The sequence below is a fragment of the Mobula birostris genome, chromosome 14 (genome assembly GCF_030028105.1).
Source record: "Mobula birostris isolate sMobBir1 chromosome 14, sMobBir1.hap1, whole genome shotgun sequence".
Classification (NCBI taxonomy): Eukaryota; Metazoa; Chordata; class Chondrichthyes; order Myliobatiformes; family Myliobatidae; genus Mobula; species Mobula birostris.
In genome coordinates, this window is record NC_092383.1 from 94,857,085 (window position 1) to 94,879,053 (window position 21,969).

General features: G+C 44.7%; 2 protein-coding genes across 6 annotated transcripts in view; both read left to right on the top strand.

The window, feature by feature from the left end:
* LOC140210126 (C4b-binding protein-like) overlaps positions 1–3,029 on the top strand; it is a 47,832-nt gene extending 44,803 nt beyond the window's left edge. Inside the window, exon 16 of the mRNA XM_072278978.1 lies at positions 1,247–3,029. Within this exon, the coding sequence (XP_072135079.1) occupies positions 1,247–1,311 (65 nt within the window). The 3' untranslated portion in view covers positions 1,312–3,029. The remainder of the gene's footprint in view (positions 1–1,246) is intronic.
* Positions 3,030–8,735: 5,706 nt separating this feature from the next.
* The window catches only part of LOC140209565 (C4b-binding protein alpha chain-like), a 43,320-nt gene continuing 30,086 nt past the window's right edge, over positions 8,736–21,969 (top strand). For all 5 annotated transcript variants that reach the window (XM_072277833.1, XM_072277835.1, XM_072277834.1 and 2 more), the window contains exons 1-2: positions 8,736–8,982; positions 12,351–12,542. In XM_072277833.1, the coding sequence (XP_072133934.1) occupies positions 8,898–8,982; positions 12,351–12,542 (277 nt within the window). In that variant the 5' untranslated portion in view covers positions 8,736–8,897. The remainder of the gene's footprint in view (positions 8,983–12,350; positions 12,543–21,969) is intronic.

Sequence of the window (21,969 nt, forward strand, 5' to 3'; positions counted from 1 at the left end):
GAATATTTCAGTAATAGGGCAAGTGAAATTGAGTGTAGTTATCCCTTTTTGTTTATTCAAGAGCCTGATGGTTGAGGGGTGGTAACTGTTCCTGAACCTGGTGGTGTGTCTTCTACCTTCTATCTGATGGCAGCAGCGAGAAGAGAGCATGCTCTGGGTGGTGGGGATCTCTGACGATGGGTGCTGCTTTCCTACAGCAGTGTTTCATGTAGATGTGCTCAATGGCGGGGAGGGTTTTACCCGTCATGTACTCGGCCAAATCCTCTTCTTTTTGTAGGCTTTTCCATTTAAGGGCATTGGTGCATGATGCAGCCAGTCAATATATCCTCCCCTACACATCTACAGAAGTTTGTGAAAGATTTAGATGTCATGATGAACCTCAGCAAACTGCTAAGGAAGTAGAGGCACTGCCATGCTTTCTTCGCAATTGCACTTTTGTGCTGATTACTAATCTAATTTGTTTGATGGAACATTGTGGGCTGACGAGCCTGTTCCTGTGTAATACTGTTCTATGAAACAACTATATTTTTGCATCACTATTAACATCTTTAATGCAATACCATGTTATCAATGCTCCTGACACAAATTTAACAGTCCAGTTCCAGTTTTCAATGATTCTTTGAATTGCTGGGGTTGTATGAGTACGAATCATCTAAAACCAGTGTGACTGCTTGTGATGAATTTTTTGCCAATGAGTTAGCTATTACTGATGACGTCTGATTTTGTACTGACATGAAAATTGGGCGGCCGGGTGGTGATACATCTCTACCAAAGGAGGTGTAAGGTGCTCCTTCCATCCATTAGCCTTGGGCGGTGTAGCACTGGCTTAGTCACCTGGGTCAGGTGAAGCCATGGGAGCAAATGGTGGACGGTCATATGAGCAGCTGGTACATGTCACATGTCCAGGTTATGTGACCACTGACGCCAGGCAGACAACCTCTGAAGAGTATTGGCTCACCCATCTTGTAAAGGCACTGCCCAGAAGAAGGCAGTGGCAAACCACTTCTGTAGAAACGTTTGCCAAGAACAATAATGATCATGGAAAGACCGTGATCGCCTACATCATAATGAACAAACTAACATGAAAGATGTTTCTGTTATATGGATTATACATACTTTGTACTCTGAATCTTTGAACAATTAACTAAGTCTCAATCATTTTAACATTGGTTTTCCATCTCTAGTGCTGGTGCTCCCCTATTAAAAATCCATTTGTTTAATTTTTTTCTCTCTCTCTTTCTCTTAGGATATCAATATATGCTGTTCCTCATCCTCACTCTGACAATATATCCTGTGTTCATTCATGACTGATCGTGCATGAACAGCAACACAAGGCAAATGGAACATGTTGAATGTCTGTTCATAACAACTCTTGAAGTATTACATTGGGTAGTTTTTCCACAGCACTTTTGTCATTATTTTGTGTACAAAGTATAATGAAACCTTAATTGTCTGCAGACACAGCATTTCAGAGGGTGAAGAATCAGTAGTGTGTGATAACTAGCACTTTTAGATAATCAGAATCCCATTTAGTATCACTGGCATATGTCATGAATTTTTTTTAATGCAGCAGCAGGACAGTGCAATACATAAAATAAACAGTAAATTGAAGTACATATAAATATTTAAAAAGTTGAATTAAGTAGGTAGAGCAAAAAGAGGAAAAAAAGTAGTGAGGCAGTGTTCATGGGTTCAATGTCCATTCAGAAATCTGATGGCAGAGGGGAAGAAGCTGTTCCTGAATCATTGACTGTGTGTCTTCAGGCTTCTGTACCTCCTTCCTGATGGTAGCAATGAGAACAGGGGCATAATGGGGGTCCTTAATGATAGCTGCCGCCATTTGAGACATCGCTCCTTGAAGATGTCCTGGATACTATGGAGGCTAGTGCCCATGGTGGAGCTGACTGAGTTTATAACTTTATGCAGCTTCTTTTGATCCTGTGCAGTGCCCCACCCCAGACGGTGATGCAGCCAGTTAGAATGCTCTCCACAGTACAAATGTAGAAATTTGCTATTGTCTTTGGTGACATACCAAATCTCCTCAAACTCCTGATGAAATAGCCGCTGTCATGCCTTCCTTGTAACTGGCAACTACAGTATATTTTACTACTTTGCTCACTTCTACCAACTTCTATCAATATAACTAGTAACAGTTAATTTCAGTAATTTAGATGTTTAATTCAATTCAATTTAGATGTTTAATTCAAATGATTTTTATTTAAACCATCGTTTCTGCCTCCTCCACCGTTGCCAGCAGCCCTTTCCACACACTCACCACTCTCTGCATAAAAAAAACTTATCCCTGACATCTCCTCTGTACCTTCTTCCAAGCACCTTATGTTGCCACATGGCGGCTGTGGAGGCCGTCATTAAGTATAATTAAGGTAGAGGTTGATAGATTCTTGATTAAGTCATTACTGGGAGAAGGCTGGAGTGGGAAAACAGATCATCCATGATGAAATGGTGGAGGAGACTCGATGGGCCAAATGTTCTAATTCTGCTCCTATATCTTACGGTCTTTTGATCTGGGTTGCTACTGGGTGTTTTGGTTTTCTCCCACTGCTGGTTGGTAATTTGTTCCTGGTGTGTAATTGAAGGGTAGTATCCAAGGAGAGTTGATGTGGAGAGTAAATCGATCAGCAGGGACTCGGTAGGTGGAAGACATCACAGAAACACTCTGCGCGCGTGAAACATATTAGTCTGGAGAATGTGAATGTCTTTGTTAATTTGTACTGAGTTGAATTATTTAAATCTATTTTAACTATTAATGAGATCAAGTGACTATTGTATGAGATATGAAGATATATTTTTGTATATATCTGTTCTGTGTAAAATTGCCACCAAGTTGATCCCTGATATTAAACGTTCTGAAAATTTTTAGAAGCTATTATTAAATTCAGACTAAACTGCCAAAGGATCATTTTCAATATTGTGATTAGTGTAATTTGGTAAATGAATCTTTACTGTCATTTATACAACCATGGAACAACACCCTAACTGGTTGAAACTAAAAGAATAAAAGCTATCGCAAGACAATTGAGTGTGAATGTTTGTACCTATTTATAGTAGTGTGTGTGTGTTGGGGGGGCGAGTGTTGTGATACAACATTATCACTATTGTAGTGATGGAGGATGTCCTATTGCTGCTCGGTGGTTCAATTTAATCAGAGAATGTATACAGCATACAACCTGAAATTCTTACTCTTCACAGGCATCCATGAAACAGAAAAAGACTCAAAGAGTGAATGACAGAAAACATTAGAACCCCAAAGCCCACTCCTCCCAGCAGCAAAAGCATCAACCCTTCCCCCCCCCCACCTCTACTTGCTAGCGAGGGACAGGGAGATATCGCTCCTGCAACAAACCAGAGGGGAGGCGAACAACTCGGTGTTTCGATGCTACATCTTGCCGCATTGCTTCTCGAAGCCCCCTGACTTGAGAACTGACAGGCTGTCACTCACCATCAAAGAAGAAAGAGAGATTGGGATTGCTTGAGTGCAGGGGCCTCCCGACAGCAGCGCACACCGCATGCTGTCTTGATGTTTCTATCTCCCACGACGCTTCAGTTGGTGACTTCAGCGAGAAACTTGGTCATCCACGGGTCGCACCCCGAAGGTGCACATCTTCCAGGCCCCACCTGGAAATATCGAAACACCGGGCCACATGGCTTCTTGAAGCCCCCCGACTCAAGAATCCGGCACTCAAGCAATCCCAATCTCTCTTTCTTCTTTGATGGTGAGTGAGAGCCTGTCAGTTCTAGTCGTTATGCTATAACATAAATTGCAAGTTACTCCACTACTCTCTGGGTGATGATCCATGGATCCAGGTTGGGAATCTCTTCTCTAGAGCAGAGATTACAGATACTAGTACTTCATTTAAAATTCATTTTCTTCTTGTTGCATGTATTCTGCCACTAACAATGAAGAGAAGTGAGGGTTTGGAATATATTGCTAGGGTAGAGGCAGAATTAAAAGTACTGTTGAAAACTGAACCAAAGGAATATTTGAGAGGGAATAATTCATTTGGGAGGGGGAGAAGAGGAAGGAAGGAAGGAGTGGGACCGCAGCACTATTCTTACATAGAATGGGACAGAGTTGTTGGGCCCAATAATCTCCTTCCATATAACTCATTATTTATAGTGAAGAATCCACCTGCGATCAGCCAGACTGGGTTCCACAGGAAGAGAGTGTCTGTGACATGACCCACTCAGGGAAAGGCTGTCTTAGCTTGGGTGTTGTGTAATAACCCAGACCTTATTAGGGAGCTTAACGTAAAGGAACCCTTAGGAGAAAATGATCATAAAATGATTGAATTTATACTGAAATTTGAGAGGAAGATGCACAAGTCACATGTATCAGTATTGCAATGGAATAAAGGCATGAGAGAGGAGCTTGCCCAGGTAGACTGGAGGAGGATAATGGCAGAGCAGAGATGGCTGAAGTTTCTGGGAATAGTTCACAAGGTGCAGGATAGATATCAGACATCCCACCCTGCAAAAACTCATTTCAGGGAGCTAGCACCATCAATTTGTGGGAGACTCCCAGAACTTCCGGGAGAGGTGGGATGTCTGCAATAGAGTAGCTCCTTAGCAGCTAGCCAGCTAGTTTAAATAACGTTAGCTATGCTAATGAACGAATGACACCTGTCAAACTCACCTCAACATGTCTTTTACAGTCTTAACCCACCATGGGCAATAGAAAAGTCACTGTTGCAAACAGTGCAGCGAGCAACACTGTCATTATTTTTGACCCCTATTAGGCAGGGGTACACTTGAGTGTAGTCTGGGGTGACATACGTTTTATATTTTCTTTTTGGAACACTCTGCCACTCTGACTTTTTTGGCACTCTCTTGCTCTTGCTCTCTCTCTCTATCACACGCGTGCTCTCTCGCTCGTGGTCGCTCTCACTCACACTTGCTTTCTCGCTCGCTCTCGCGCTTGCTTTCTCGCTCTCACTCTCTCACACTGTCTCTCTCGTGGTCGCTCTCACGCTCACTCTCTCGCTTGCTTTCTTGCTCTTGCGTTCGCTCTCTCTCGCGCGTTCTCTCACACTCGCTCTCAAAAAAATCAATTTCCAGGACATTGTTTATAATATGTGGGCATCAGGGAGCCACTATTAATTTGCAGGAGACTCCCGGAACTTCCGGGAGAGGTGGGATGTCTGAGGTATGTCCACAGAAGTTGTTCTCAAATGGCAGAGGTAGGCAACCGTGGCTGACAAAGGAAGTTAAGGACTGCATAAAAACCAAGGAAAGGGCATACAAGGTAGCAAAAGTGAATGGGAAGTTAGATTATTGGGTAGCTTTTAAAATTCAACAAAAGGCAACTAAAAAAGCTATAAGAAAGGAAAAAGGTGAAATAAAAGGACAGGCTAGCCAATAATATAAAGCAGCATACATATAAACAATATTGTGCCAACCATGTAACCTCTAGAAGCTGCCTAGAATTTCCCTATGGCATAGTCTTCTATTTTTCTAAGCTCTATGTACCCATCTGAGAGTCTCTTAAAAGACCCTATTGTATCCACCTCTACTACCTTCGCTGGTAGTGCATTCCATGCACCCACCTCTCTCTGTGTGAAAAACTTACCTCTGACCAAAAGTTTTTAAGGGAGCTGAGAGTTGATATTGGACCACCAGAAAATAATGCTGGTGAAGTAGTAATGGGGGACAAAGAAATGGCAGATGAACTTAATGGGTACTTTGCATCTGTCTTCACTAGAAGACACGAGCAGTGTGGCAGAGGTCCGCGAGTGTCAGGGACCAGGAGTGCCTTTGCAATTACGTAGGAAAAAGTGCTAAGCAAACTCAAAGATCTTAAGGTGAATAGGTCACCTGGACCAGATGGACTATATCCCAGAGTCCTGAGAGATGTAGCTGAAGGGATAACAGACACATTGGTCATGATCTTTCAAGAATCACTTGATTCCAGCATGGTGCTGGACGATTGGATGATTGAAAGTTTCACTCCACGCTTTAAGAAGGGAGAAAATCAAAAGAAAGGAAAATACATGCCAGTTAGTCTAACCTCAGTGTTTGGGAAAGTGTTGGGAGTATATTATTAAGGATGAGGTTTTGAGGTACTTGGAAACTAATGATAAAATAAGTCAAAGTCAGCATGGTTTCTGTAAAGGGAAATCTTGTCTGACAAATCTGTTAAGAGTTCTTCAAGGAAGTAACAAGCAGGGTGGACAAAGGAGAGATAGTGGATGTTATTTACTTGGATTTTCAGAAGGCATTTGATAAGATGGCATACTTAAGGCTGTTTAACAAGATAAAATCCCATGCAATTACAGGAAAGATACTGGCATGGATAGAGCAAGTGCGAATAAAAGGGGCATTTTCTGGTTGGCTGCGAGAGACTAGTGGTGTTCCTCAGGAGTCAGTATTGGGACGGCTACTTTTCACATTATTTGTCAATGATTTAGATAACAGAATTGATGACTTTGTGACAACATTTGTGGATGATACGAAGATGGGGGGAGGGCTAGGTCATGCCGAGGAAGCAATGCGATTGCAGCAGGCCTTAGGCAAATTGGAAGATTGGGCAAAAAAGTGGCAGAAGGAATACAATGTTGGGAAATGTATGATAATATATTTTGATAAAAGGAACACTAGTTTCAAACATCAGAGGTGCAGATGGACTTAGGAGTCCTTGTGCAAGACTCCCAGAAGGCTAATTTACAGGTTGAGTCTGTGGTAAAGAAGGCAAATGAAATATTGGCATTTATTTCAAGGGAAATAGAATACAAAAGCAAGGAGATAATGCTGAGCCTTTATAAGACACTAGTCAAGCTACAATCGGAGTATTGTCAACAGTTTTGGGCCCCATAGCTCAGAAAGGATGTGTTGTCATTGGAGGGAGTCCAGGGGAAGTTCATGAGGATGATCCAGGAATGAAGGGGATAACATATGAGGAGCGTGTGGCAGCTTTGGGCCTGTACTCACTGGAATTTAGAAGAATGTGGGGCGATCTCGTTGAAACCTTCGGAATGTTGAAACCCCGGAGATCATCACTGAGGACTGAGGATCCACATTTGGAGCGCGCACGTTGAGGTCGTCAGCGCCGGTGCCGCTGCAGGAGCGCGCACGTTGAGGTCGTCGGCGCCGGCACCGCTGCAGAAGCGCGCACGTTGAGGTCCTCAGCGCCGGCACCGCTGCAGAAGCGCGCACGTTGAGGTCGTCAGCGCCGGCACCGCTGCAGGAGCGCGCACGTTGAGGTCGTCGGCGCCGGCTCCGCTGCAGGAGCCCGCACGCTGGTACGTTATGGCGGGAGAATGGGTAGCACGACCGGGCTTCGACGGCAGCTGGAGGGTCGGGCGGCGGGCGATGCCGGGTTGGCTGCTGCTGCTCTCCCTGCTAGTGGCGGCGGCCCGGGTGGCGGGTAAGGTCGGCTGGGGAAAAGCGGGGCCGGAGTAATAACCCTTCCTCCTCACTCCGGGTGGCGTATCCTCGCCCACCACCCTCCACCCTCCACCCCTGGCAGTGTCTCCCGCTCCCAGCCTGGCGTATATATGCAAACACGAGGAATTCTGCAGATGCTGGAATTTCAAGCAACACACATCAAAGTTGCTGGTGAACGCAGCAGGCCAGGCAGCATCTCTAGGAAGAGGTAGAGTCGACGTTTCAGGCCGAGACCCTTCGTCAGGACTAACTGAAGGAAGAGTGAGTAAGGGATTTGAAAGTGGGAGGGGGAGGGGGAGATCCAAAATGATAGGAGAAGACAGGAGGGGGAGGGATGGAGCCAAGAGCTGGACAGGTGATTGGCAAAAGGGGATACGAGAGGATCATGGGACAGGAGGCCCAGGGAGAAGGATGGTGGGGGGGCAGAACCCAGAGGATGGGCAAGGGGTATATTCAGAGGGATGATCCTCTCATATCCCTTTTGCCATTCTCTGTCCCTCTGACTATACCCCTTGCCCATCCTCTGGGTTCTGCCCCCCCACCATCCTTCTCCCTGGGCCTCCTGTCCCATGTTCCTCTCATATCCCTTTTGCCAACCACCTGTGCAGCTCTTGGCTCCATCCCTCCCCCTCCTGTCTTCTCCCATCATTTTGGATCTCCCCCTCCCCCTCCCACTTTCAGATCTCTTACTAACTCTTTTTTCAGTTAGTCCTGACGAAGGGTCTCGGCCTGAAACGTCGACTGTTCCTCTTCCTAGATGTTGCCTGGCCTGCTGCATTCACCAGCATTTTTTGTGTGTGGTGCTGGCATATATATGCCTGGATTCGTAGCATAGCAGTTCGAGTAATGGTATTAAAATTGGGGTTCAGTTCTTGTCTCTGTCTGCAAGGAGGTTATACATTTACTGGATGGGTTTCCAACCTGTGCTCCAATTTCCTGCCACATTCCAGCAACATCATAGGATGCCTACAATTTACTAATAGTTAGGGTTACTAAGTTGTAGTTAAGCTGTATTGGCGCTATAGGCATTGTGACACTTGCGGGCTGCCCAGCGATGCAAATAACACATTTCACTGTATATTTTGATGTACTTGTGACAAATAAAGCTAATTTTTTTTATCTTTACCCCATATACCAGGGGTTCCCAAACTTTTCTATGCGTTAAACAAGAGGTCTGTGGACCCTGCCTTATATAAATCTTCTAGACCAGTGTACTGTATGGAGCCTGATGAAAGGAGGAGGAGGAGAAGATGGCAGCGTGTGCGGCCTCTCCGGTGAATGATATCTGTAATCTGTCAAGTAGGGGACTGTGCACAGTTCTGATTTGATGGAGGCAGACGTGAGAGTACCGAGGAACATCTGGAGAAACTTCTGAAATGTCTGCTTCGCTGCCGCTGCTACTGTGTGGTAACTGGAATCTCCAGAGCAGAAGGCCCCGAATCCTCGATTTTGCTTGTTTCGGCGGCCGGGGCTAGGTCGAAGGCGCTCGGCAGAGGATGGCGCTTGGGAGGCTGTATTGGAGGGGCTGGTTGGAAGCTGGAAGTTTTCGGACGGACGGACTCTGTGTCGGCTGCTTCCAAGGTATCAGCAAGTTGACGGTGCCCGGAGGTTTATGGCAGGGAGTTCCTCCCTTTTGCTGCCTGCTATTGGGGACTTGGGAGTCAATCGGGACTTTTTTTTTTTACCATGCTTATGGTCTGTTCTTTATCAAATTATGGTATTGCTTTGCACTGCTGTAACTATATGTTATAATTATGTGGTTCTGTCAGTGTTAGTCTTTGGTTTGTCCTGTTTTCTGTGATATCACTCCAGAGAAACATTGCATCATTTCTTAATGCATATATGCATTTCTAAATGACAATAAAAGAGGACTGAGTGTTCTCATAATCTAAAGGTCATGCAAATTGCATCTGCCAGCTTCTTTTATCCAAATATATATAATAGAAATCCTTAAGCTACCGCATGTTGGCTTAGATACGTGCTTGGAGAAATTAGACGTGGGGCTGCTTTTTAAGTCCAAAGTTGTTAATTTTGTGGATTGAAAAAAAAATCACAATGCCAGTAATCTTACAGAGTTCATGGAAAATCTATCCAGCAATTCTAGTTGCAATACTTTGGTGTAATTTGTATTTTTATAAGCCCTTAAGACCATTGAATCCATCAAGTCTGCTCTGCAATGCTACAAATTCATATTATTTTAATAATTAAAATTTGTAAGCTGTGAATATTTGAGATTCTGTTACGATCAAATGACCAGACTGCTATCAGAATCAGAATATGGTTTAATACCTCCAGCATATGTCGTGAAATGTGTCATTTTTATGACAGCAGCACATTGCAATATATAATAATAAAAACAGAATTACAGTATAGTAAAATATATATCTATGTGTGTGTGTGTATGTACATATGTATACATGCGCACACACATATATTTTTTCCCAGATAGCAGAGGGGAAGAATCTATTCCTGAATCCTTGAGAGTGTGTCTTCAGGTTCCTGTATTTCCTCCATGATGGTAGCAATGAGAAAAAGACATGTCCTGGCTGATGGGGGTCCTTAATGATGGATGTGGCCCTTTGGAGTCATTGGTCCTTAAGATGACATGGATGCAGGGGAGGCTAGTGCCCATGATAGTGTTGACTGAGTTCACAACTTCCTGCAATTTATTTTGATCCTGTACAGTTCTCCCATCCCATACCAGACAGCGATGCAACCAGTTTTAAGGACTGACAAAGGCTGTAATTTGTATTTTCAAACAATAAAACATCAATATCTTCAATCTTAAACAAGGAATTGTTAAGTTACAGACAAAAGCTCATCATTCTGAAATGGATGCTGTCTGCCATGCTTATTTTCAGAATTTTGTTTTTACAATATTTCACCATCTAGAATAAAACTGTTTGCTCGATTGGAATAACATTCAGTGCCCCAAATGATTTTTTTGTATCATCATTACAGTATGGCTACACTGCACACTTGAAGTCCATAATCACATATAATCAGGCAGGTAAAACTATTGTGCAGAGTTTAATTGAAGGGAATTGACTTTATTACTTACATCCTTCACATACATGAGTAAAAATCTTTACATTACGTCTGTGTCTAAATGTGCAATGTGCTATTTATAGTAATTTATAATAAATAGTAATAACAGGACAGTCAATATAACATAGAGATACAATTGTATCAGCATGAATTAATCAGTCTGATGACCTGGTTGAAGAAGCTGTCCCAGAGCCTGTTGGTCCTGGCTTTTATTCAGTGATACCGTTTCTCGGATGGTAGCAGCTAGAACAGTTTGTGGTTGGGGTGACTTGGGTCTCCAATGATCTTTCGGGCCCTTTTTACGTACCTGTCTTTGTAAATGTCCTGAATAGTGGGAAGTTCACATCCATAGTTGGGCTGGTCTGAACACACTATTCTCTGCAGAGTCCTGCAATTGAGGGAAGTACAATTCCCACACCAGGCAGTGATGCAGCCAGTCAGGATGCACTCAGTTGTGCCCCTGTAGAAAGTTCTTAGGATTTGAAGGCCCATACCAAACTTCCTCAACCGTCTGAGGTGGAAGAGGCGCTGTTGTGCCTTTTTCACCACACAGCCAGTATGTACAGACTACGTGAGATCCTCGATGATGTGTATGCCAAGGAATTTAAAGCTGTTCACCCTCTCAATCCCAGATCCATTGATCCATTGAGGTTAGCCTGTCTCCATTCCTCCTGTAGTCCACAATCAGCTCCTTTGTTTTTGTGACATCAAAGGAGAGGTTGTTTCCTTGACACCACTGCGCCAGAGTGATGACTTCTCTGTAGGCTGCCTCGTTGTCTGAGATTAGGCCAATCAATGTAGTGTCGACAGCAAATTTAATTAACAGATTGGAGTTGTGGGTGGCAACACAGTCGTAGGTATACAGGGAGTAAAGGGGGGGGCTTAAGACACAGCCCTGAGGGGTACCCTAGATGTGACATAATTATCTTGGATGTAATATTGCAGGGCTATCACCAGAAGTTAGAACATGGGGTGGCACGGTAGCGTAGTGGTTAACAACATTACTGGGCCAGAACACGGGTTCAATTCCATTGCTGTTTGTAAGGAGTTTTTATGTTCTCCCTGTGACTGTGTGGGATTCCTCCCACAATCCAAAGTACTACTCATTGGTAGGTTAATTGGTCACCATAAATTGTCCTGTGATTAGAGTTAAATCAGGATTGCTGTGCGAAGGACCAGAAGATCCTGTCCTGCGCTGTATCTCAAATAAATAAGTAAATCCTTTTATATAATTCACTAATTCACGGTGGTGTGTGAAAAGAAGATGCTGTCTAAGCTGCACGCCATCTTGGTCAATGTCTCCCATCCACTACATAATGTACTGGGTGGGCACAGGAGTACATTCAGCCAGAGACTCATTCCACCGAGATGCAGCACAGAGCATCATAGGAAGTCATTCCTGCCTGTGGCCATCAAACTTTACAACTCCTCCCTTGGCGGGTCAGACACCCTGAGCCGATAGGCTGGTCCTGGACTTATTTCATAATTTACTGGCATAATTTACATATTACTATTTAACTATTTATGGTTCTATTACTATTTATTATTTATGGAGCAACTGTAACAAAAAACAATTTCCCTCAGGATTAATAAAGTATGACTATGACTAATTGTGCTATGGGGACAAATAAATATTCTTTAACCTTATGTTGCCAACTGATAGTGTTTGCCACTAGTCATCTCTCAATGTTTCTTAATCATACAATTTAATTTTGAATCAAAGCAATTAAGACAAAAAGGATCCTGGTATACAACATATATTAAAACATGATAACATAAATGTGTAGATACAAAAGTAAACCATTACAGATAAAGATACAACAGTAGTTAATGTTTAAGTACATCCCAAAGAGAGACCACTGTATAACTACATACTTAAACTGTTTTTTTCCCTCTAAAAGGCAACTGTGGACCCCCTCCAAATTTGGAAAACGGTTCCGTATCAGATGAATACAGTCATGAGGTTTTATTTGCTCCAAATACGGAAATTACTTATAGATGTCATCCAGGTTACCAGTTCCAGGAAGGGAGTTCAAGAACTCTTCTCTGCAGAGCCGATTCGTCTTGGTCACCTCTGCAGACACGTTGTTTACGTAAGTTCTCAGGCTAACTTTTAACAGAAGAGATGCTGTTGGAAGTGGTGTGACTTAGCTGCAATCTGTTTGTTCGGGTCGTGGTCACAGTATGTTTGTTCTTGCATGCTGTTTGGAATAATGGGTTTTGTAAATTATTTAGTAGCATTTTTCCTCAGAGCTGAGCCACTAGTGTTCCCTTGCTCAGCGTACAAGAGCATTTCCAGCCTGATCTAAAGAACAGAATCAGGACTGGGGACTGTTTTGTAATGTTTCATTTACGAATTTGACTGATACTCTAACAATGAGTGTTAAATCAAACATAGCTTGTCTTAGACAGACATTTGCAGTGCCTTTGTTTTAATAAATTCCATTTGTATCACTTTAAATTGTGACAGGAAATCAGTAGTCACACATGTATTTTTTACCCACCCATGAATTTGTCTTCAGGATGGATTAATGTGTATTCCTTTCTTTAACTGTCTATACTAGTGGTGTAGTGGCATCTGCATCGGACTTCAGGGCGAGCAGTCCCTGGTTTAAACCCAGCTGCTCCTTGCATGAGTTTTATGTGTGCTGGGTCGAGTGTCGAGCTAGCAAAACAGACTAATGCTAAAGAAATGGCAAAGCTGCCTGCCTGATGTGCCAAAGGTGTGGCAGCAACTCTACTACTTGCTTTTTTTAAACTACTTTGAACCTTAGTGAAGTTATGATCGCAAACAACAGGAATTCTGCAGCTGCTGGAAATTCAAGCAGCACACATCAAAGTTACTGGTGAACGCAGCAGGCCAGGCAGCATCTCTAGGAAGAGGTGCAGTCGACGTTTCAGGCCGAGACCCTTCGTCAGGACTAACTGAAGGAAGAGCTAGTAAGAGATTTGAAAATGGGAGGGGGAGGGGGAGATCCAAAATGATAGGAGAAGACAGGAGGGGGAGGGATGGAGCCAAGAGCTGGACAGGTGATTGGCAAAAGGGATATGAGAGGATCATGGGACAGGAGGTCTGGGAAGAAAGACAAGGGGGGGGGACCCGGAGGATGGGCAAGAGGTATATTCAGAGGGACAGAGGGAGAAAAAGGAGAGAGAGAGAATGTGTGCATAAAAATAAGTAACAGATGGGGTACGAGGGGGAGGTGGGGCCTAGCGGAAGTTAGAGAAGTCGATGTTCATGCCGTCAGGTTGGAGGCTACCCAGGCAGAATATAAGGTGTTGTTATGAACCCACACTCAGGTTGGAGGAACAACACCTTATATTCCGTCTGGGTAGCCTCCAACCTGATGGCATGAACATCGACTTATCTAACTTCTGCTAGGCCCCACCTCCCCCTCGTACCCCATCCGTTATTTATTTTTATACACACATTCTTTCTCTCACTCTCCTTTTTCTCCCTCTGTCCCTCTGACCATACCCCTTGCCCATCCTCTGGGTCCCCCCCCCCCTTCACCGTCTTTCTCCCTGGACCTCCTGTCCCATGATCCTCTCATATCCCCTTTGCCAATCACCTGTCCAGCTCTTGGCTCCATCCCTCCCCCTCCTGTCTTCTCCTATCATTTTGGATCTCCCCCTCCCCCTCCCACTTTCAAATCTCTTACTAGCTCTTCCTTCAGTTAGTCCTGACGAAGGGTCTCAGCCTGAAACATCGACTGTACCTCTTCCTAGAGATGCTGCCTGGCCTGCTGCGTTCACCAGCAACCTTGATGTGAAGTTATGATCACCACCCAATAATAAAGTGGACACTTTTAATTGATAAACTAGCTTTTTACCAGGATTAAATGAAACTGGCACTGCCTTTCCCTGGTAGGAATCTCTGTGTACTAGCACGGAAAACTCCTTGATACACTTGTAAAGTTTTGACTCTGCAATGGTTCCAGTTATCAGCGAAGTTGTACTCCCTTATTGCTTAAGCCCATCACCCTTTCTGGCACATAAGCCGCTGACGGCAGCTTGCCGAAGTCCCCTGTCCTGAGCCAGTCCTTCAAATTGTCCCCAGGTGTAGCCCATCTTCGAAGATCCTTCCTCTCCCATGGATGAGTCTCCGCAGCCTCTTAAGAACTGGGTTTTTATGGCATGGGGTTGCTAGTCCAGCTCCAAACCTTGTCCTGTCGTAACTGGACTAAGTTTCCTCTTAGACTCAGCTATTTCCTGATGACTTTTCGGAGGCATGTTCTAGTTGTGACACTGCAGGAAGACATGGAATGCCTGAAGAAGAAATTTACAAGAATGTTGCCAGGACTTGAGTTCCTGAGTTACAGGGAAAGGTTGAATAGGTTCGGACTTTATTCCCAGGGCCGAGAGTGTAGGAGAATGAGGGGAGATTTGATAGGGGTGTACAAAATTATGGGGTAAATGCAAGCAGGATTTTTCTACCTGAGGTTGGGTGGGAATACAACTAGAGATCATGAGTTAAAGATGAAAGGTAAAATGTTTAAGGAGTACAAGAGAGTGTAAGAGTTTCTCTTTTATATGTTACGTACCCCGTAACTGGGTTGCCAAACCAGCAGAAATGAACCACTTAGTTGGAGTCTGGATTGCTGGAACTAAGAAAGTTTTATTAAAGAAATAAGTAACACAGTACTCTAATAGTAAGGATATAAATGCAACAGGTTAGCAATGAATAAACACACATGTACACAGAACTAGGATATTAGGATCAATCAAGCTCTATCACAGTCTAGGGGTAAAATGATCAGTCACAAGTGACAGAGTTCAGTTTAGTTCAGTTCGCAGTAATCGCCATCGTGCCGTTGGGGAGAGAGAGAGAGAGAACGAATGAATATGCAAATCGGATTCCAAACAGACCTTCGATATTCCTCGCAGTTAGCTTTCGGGCGAGCCCTTTGTAATGTCTTCTGAGGTCACCGACTGTGACCCCTCTGTTCCAGATACGATCGTTCTTCTGCGGTGAACCCGGCACCCAGGCAAGGGCAGACACACACACCAGGTTCCCGCCGACCCGTACCTTTCTACCCTGTGCGTCTATGGCTGGTCCCGCGACAAGACTTCCAAAACTCCCACCAACTTGTGGGAGCACACCGCTTCCAGGGTCTCATTACCTCATGGAGTCGTGTGTCTGTTGCCTTAGTGAACCTGTCCCTTTTTATCCCCCTGCTGGGGTATCGCCTGTCCATCAAACTTCAAACAGTTCAGGCTTCAAAGCAACCGGTCTCTGACAATACTCAGAACTGTGTCTCCTCTTTGTTAATCCCTCTCGTCTCTCATTAACATTTCTGAATGTTCCCCCGTTGTCCTCTTATCAGCATCAATCTTCTGATAATTTGGTCTGTCGTCACACCCCTATCCTTCAAAGGATTTTTACCAGGGTAAAAATTATAGGCATGAATACATTATTAGATACACACAAGTATACATGTTTATCAGCTATTCGGCTAATACAGAGACTTTTAAGTTGTCAACACCTTGACAGACAGTCAGCAATCACATTTTCTGTTCCTTTTATATGTGTTATTTTAATAATCCTCTAAAACCAGGCTCCAACTTAGCAAACTTCATAGTGGCCGAAAACACTAATAAATTTTGATCATTGTAACTTCTCAGTGGTTTTCGCCCCGGACACAGATAACAAGGGTTGTCCCATACCAACTTAGCATTCTTTGGCAAGGGCTTAGTAAGAGGGTGGGTACTATCCGCAAAGTTGTTTTTTTTTTTGCTAAACTTCCGATAGTACCCCACCATCTCCAAGAACCTTCTCAGGGCTCTCTTGTCTGTCAGGGTGGGGACTTCAGAGATAGCCCGCACCTTAGCCTGTATCGGTGCCAGCTGCCCCTGTCCTACCACAAATCCCAGATAAGTGACCTTCGCGTGGCCGAACTCACTTTTTGCGAGGTTCACTGTCAGGCTGGCTTCAGACAGCCATTTAAACAGCTCCTCTTCCGCCATGATGTGCTCCTCCCACGTGTCACTCCAGACCACTACATCGCCAATATACACTTCTGTGTTCTTTAGCCCGTTTGTCACTGAATTAATCATTCTATAGGGGTGTTGCTCACTAGGCTGACCTGATGTGGCAACAGCTCCATGTCCCAGCTCTTTGCATCGCCTCGGGACATCTGGACCTATGTGGGCGTGCCGTTTAATTAGCTCTCTTAGCGGGTCGCTTTGTTCGGGGATTAAGGGAGAGAACTCATCAGCAAAGTTGGTCAACACAATAGAGTTCTTCCATCTGGTCAGCACCACACTTATCTTTTCAAAATGGGTTTTCCCCTTATCAGGTGGCACCTTAGCCTCATTAATTTTCATGATATCACCAGCTAGATCTGTTTTCTGATCGTGGTGAGCTTTTAACATGTTAATAGCCTCTAACTGTGTTAACTCACGTCTGCAATAGTCAATACCATCCTTCCTCCTGTGCAGCCAGTAAAACTCTTTCATGATTCTGCCAACTGTTTTCCTCCCCCCAAAATGTCCACCGAGGGGTATCTTGTGGGCCAGGTTAAGAATCTCATCCCCATAAATTTTTGGCACCATCCCCCATTCCTCATCTGCGGGCACGGTACTTGGTCTCCCTTTCTTCCTTAGCACTCCCTCCTCCACACAATAGCCTACTGGCTCCCTTTTTAATCCTGCTTCAGAGAGAGCTGTCTCCGCCGAAACCATCAGCTCCTCGTCTCGCTCCTGTGTCTGTACAGAGTCCTTCCTTGCTAATGCTAAGTCAGCCTCAACTCCTTCACTTCCTCCTGTTTCACTACGCTCCTTCTTTTCACTTTCTACCTCCCCCTGGTACAAGGCTGGTAGAAACGTCTCAGCTAAATTTACTTCGGCAGCCTTTCTGGACACACACCGAGTCACTGCGCAAACGGGATGAACCTGTGAGTCCATGGGCGAGGCCTCAATGCTGGCAGGCTGACTTGTCAATCTCACTGCTGGGTACACCTCCTCGCCGGCGAGGTCATTACCGAGTAAGACTTCCACGTCTTTCATTGGTAGTTCGGGCCTCACCCCGATCGTGACTGGTCCAGAGACCAAGTCACATTTTAGGTGTATCTAGTGCAGAGGTACTGCCTCAGTCCCTTTCCCAATGCCGTTTATGACCCTGACTTTCCCAGTCTCGGTCTCTGAACTAAAGTCTAACACACTCTTTAATATCAATGACTGACACGCTCCTGTCTCTCTCCAGATCCGTACTGGAACTGGGTTTAACCCCTCCTTCACCGACACCAATCCGGCCGAGATAAACCTCTCGCGCCCTTCCTGAACTTTGGCAGACCTCTTCTCTCCTAGCGGTTTGCTTACCAGCCCAATACAGCCAGTCGGAACTGCCGCCTTTCCCTTTCCCGTCTTCTTCTTTGGGGCAAAGCACCTGGACGCAAAGTGTCCGACTTTCCCACAATTATAACATACGACCCCAGGAGACTTCCTACCAGACTGCTCCCGGCCTACCTTATCCTTCTCACTAGTCCCTGGCTTACTTTCTGACTTTTCTGGCGGACTCTCCCCGCCGTCCTGACTACCCTTCTGGTAGCCTTTACTCGGGGCAAACTTCGTTTTATGTGTCAACACGTACTCATCCGCTAACTTAGCAGTTGCGGCTAAAGTGGCTGCCTCTTTCTCATCTAGGTAGGGTCTCATACCTTCGGGGACACAACCTTTAAACTGCTCAATCAGGATCAGCTGTAGCAGTCTGTCATAATCCCCATTTACCCCCTTCGAGGCGCACCAATGCTCACAATATGTCTGCATCTCACGGGCAAACTCTAAATACATGCGGTCCCACTGCTTCCTCGCATTCCGGAACCTCTGCCAGTATGCCTCTGGGACTAACTCATAAATCCTGAGGATGGCCTCTTTCACCACCTCATACCTCTGGGCATCTTCTGCGGACAAAGCCGAGTAAGCTTATTGGGCTTTTCCTTTAAGTACACTCTGAAGCAAAACAGCTCACTTATCCCTCGGCCAGTCCTGACTTGCAGCAACTTTTTCGAAATGGAGAAAGTGCTGATCCACATTGGTATCTTCAAATGGGGGAACCAGCCTAATCTCCTGGGTCGCCCTGAACCCTCCACCTTGGTACGGCATGGGCCCCTGCTCTGCCCTTATCTTTAACCTCTCCAGCTCGAATTCCCTTTCTCTCTGTTTCTCTTCGTGTTCTAGCTGCCGTACCCGGAACTCGTGCTCGAGTCTCAATTTTTCAAGCTGCACCTGTACTGTGTCTCCACCAGGTTTTCCAATAGATATCACCTCCAGTTCCCTTTGGAGAAACACACCTTTAGACACATAATGCTCTACGATAGCTCTGTGTATCTCCTCTCTCCTCATTGTCGACTTCCCCTTAACAAGATTCAACCGTTTGCCACAGCTGCCAATTCCGCTTTCCTGGCATCCTCTAATGCCTCCGAGGTCGGCACCTTTAGAAATTCCTCAATCTCCATTTCTGCTGTTTGCCTTTTCTTTCTTTCGGGAATTTTAACCCAATCAATTTACCCTGTCCAAAATTTAGTGTTCAAAATCCCGGACGAGCCCCCACTTATAGAACCATAGAAACATAGAAACTACAGCACCGAAACAGGCCCTTTGGCCCTTCTTGGCTGTGCCGGACCATTTTCTGCCTAGTCCCACTGACCTGCACACGGACCATATCCCTCCATACACCTCCCATCCATGTATCTGTCCAATTTATTCTTAAATGTTAAAAAAGAACCCGCATTTACCACCTCGTCTGGCAGCTCATTCCATACTCCCACCACCCTCTGTGTGAAGAAGCCCCCCCAATGTTCCCTTTAAACTTTTCCCCCCTCACCCTTAACCCACGTCCTCTGGTTTTTTTCTCCCCTTGCCTCAGTGGAAAAAGCCTGCTTGCATTCACTCTATCTATACCCATTATAATTTTATATACCTCTATCAAATCTCCCCTCATTCTTCTACGCTCCAGGGAATAAAGTCCTAACCTATTCAACCTTTCTCTGTAATTGAGTTTCTCAGGTCCCGGCAACATCCTTGTAAACCTTCTCTGCACTCTTTCAACCTTATTTATATCCTTCCTTTAATTTGGTGACCAAAACTGAACACAATACTCCAGATTCGGCCTCACCAATGCCTTATAAAACCTCATCATAACATTCCAGCTCTTATACTCAATACTTTGATTAATAAAGTCCAATGTACCAAAAGCTCTCTTTACGACCCTATCTACCTGTGATGCCACTTTTAGGGAATTTTGTATCTGTATTCCCAGATCCCTCTGTTCCACTGCACTCCTCAGTGCCTTACCATTAACCCTGTATGTTCTACATTGGTTTGTCCTTCCAACGTGCAATACCTCACACTTGTCAGTATTAAACTCCATCTGCCATTTTTCAGCCCATTTTTCCACCTGGTCCAAGTCCCTCTGCAGGCTCTGAAAACCTTCCTCACTGTCTACTACACCTCCAATCTTTGTATCATCAGCAAACTTGCTGATCCAATTTACCACATTATCATCCAGATCATTGATATAGATGACAAATAACAATGGACCCAGCACTGATCCCTGTGGCACACCACTAGTCACAGGCCTCCACTCAGAGAAGCAATTCTCTACCACCACTGTCTGGCTTCTTCCATCGAGCCAATGTCTAATCCAATTTACCACTTCTCCATGTATACCTAGCGACTGAATTTTCCTAACTAACCTCCCATGCGGGACCTTGTCAAAGGCCTTACTGAAGTCCATGTAGACAATATCCACTGCCTTCCCTTCATCCACTTTCCTGGTAACCTCCTCGAAAAACTCCCAACAGATTGGTCAAACATGACCTACCATGCACAAAGCCATGTTGACTCTCCCTAATAAGCCCCTGTCTATCCAAATGCTTGTAGATTCTGTCTCTTAGTACTCCCTCCAATAACTTACCTACTACTGACGTTAAACTCACCGGCCTATAATTTCCCGGATTACTTTTTGATCCTTTTTTAAACAACGGAACAACATGAGCCACTCTCCAATCCTCCGGCACTTCACCCATAGACAGCGACATTTTAAATATTTCTGCCAGGGCCCCTGCAATTTCAATACTAGTCTCCTTCAAAGTCCGAGGGAACACTCTGTCAGGTCCCGGGGATTTATCCACTTTAATTTTCCTCAAGACAGCAAGCACCTCCTCCTTTTCAATCTGTACGGTTTCCATGGTCTCACTACTTGATTCCCTCAATTCCATAGATTTCATGCCAGCTTCCTTAGTAAATACAGACGCAAAAAACCTATTTAAGATCTCCCCCATTTCCTTTGGTTCCGCACAAAGCCGACCACTCTGATCTTCAAGAGGACCAATTTTATCCCTCACAATCCTTTTGCTCTTAATATACTTGTAAAAGCTCTTTGGATTATCCTTCACTTTGACTGCCAAGGCAACCTCATGTCTTCTTTTAGCCCCCCTGATTTCTTTCTTAAGTATTTTCTTGCACTTCTTATACTCCTCAAGCACCTGATTTACCCCCTGTTTCCTATACATTTCATACAACTCCCTCTTCTTCTTTACCAGAGTTGCAATATCCCTTGAGAACCAAGGTTCCTTATTCCTATTCAATTTGCCTTTAATCCTGACAGGAACATACAAACTCTGCACTCTCAAAATTTCCCCTTTGAAGGCTCCCCACCTACCAATCACATCTTTGCCGGAGAACAACCTGTCCCAATCCACGCTTTTTAGATCCTTTCTCATTTCCTCAAATTTGGCCTTCTTCCAGTTCAGAACCTCAACCCTACGACCAGATCTATCCTTGTCCATGATCAAATTGAAACTAATGGTGTTATGATCACTGGAACCAAAGTGCTCCCCTACACAGACTTCTGTCACTTGCCCTAATTCGTTTCCTAACAGGAGATCCAATATTGCATCCCCTCTAGTTGGTCCCTCTATATATTGATTTAGGAAACTTTCCTGAACACATCTTACAAACTCTGAACCATCTAGACCCCTAACAGTATGGGAGTCCCAATCAATGTATGGAAAATTAAAATCCCCTACCACCACAACTTTATGTTTCCTGCAGTTGCCTGCTATCTCTCTGCAGATTTGCTCTTCCAAGTCTCGTTGACTATTGGGTGGTCTGTAATACAATCCCACTAATGTAGCCATACCTTTCCTGTTTCTCAGCTCCACCCATAAGGACTCAGTAGACAAGCCCTCTAATCTGTCCTGCCTGAGCACTGCTGTAATATTTTCCCTAACAAGCAATGCTACTCCCCCACCTTTCATTCCTCTGCCTCGATCACATCTGAAACATCGGAACCCTAGAATATTAAGCTGCCAGTCTTGCCCCTCCTGTAGCCAAGTTTCACTAATTTCTATGTGATGAGAATACACATAAAATTAAGATGTTTGCTGACCTGGGTTAGCATCAGTGGCATCAGCAGTTGGACTGCCACCTGTCCTAAGGGGAAGGAGAGATAAGGAACAATGGAGTAGCGTCTGGAGATGTGTAATGAAGGGATGGGGGGGGAGAGAGCTGTCTGGA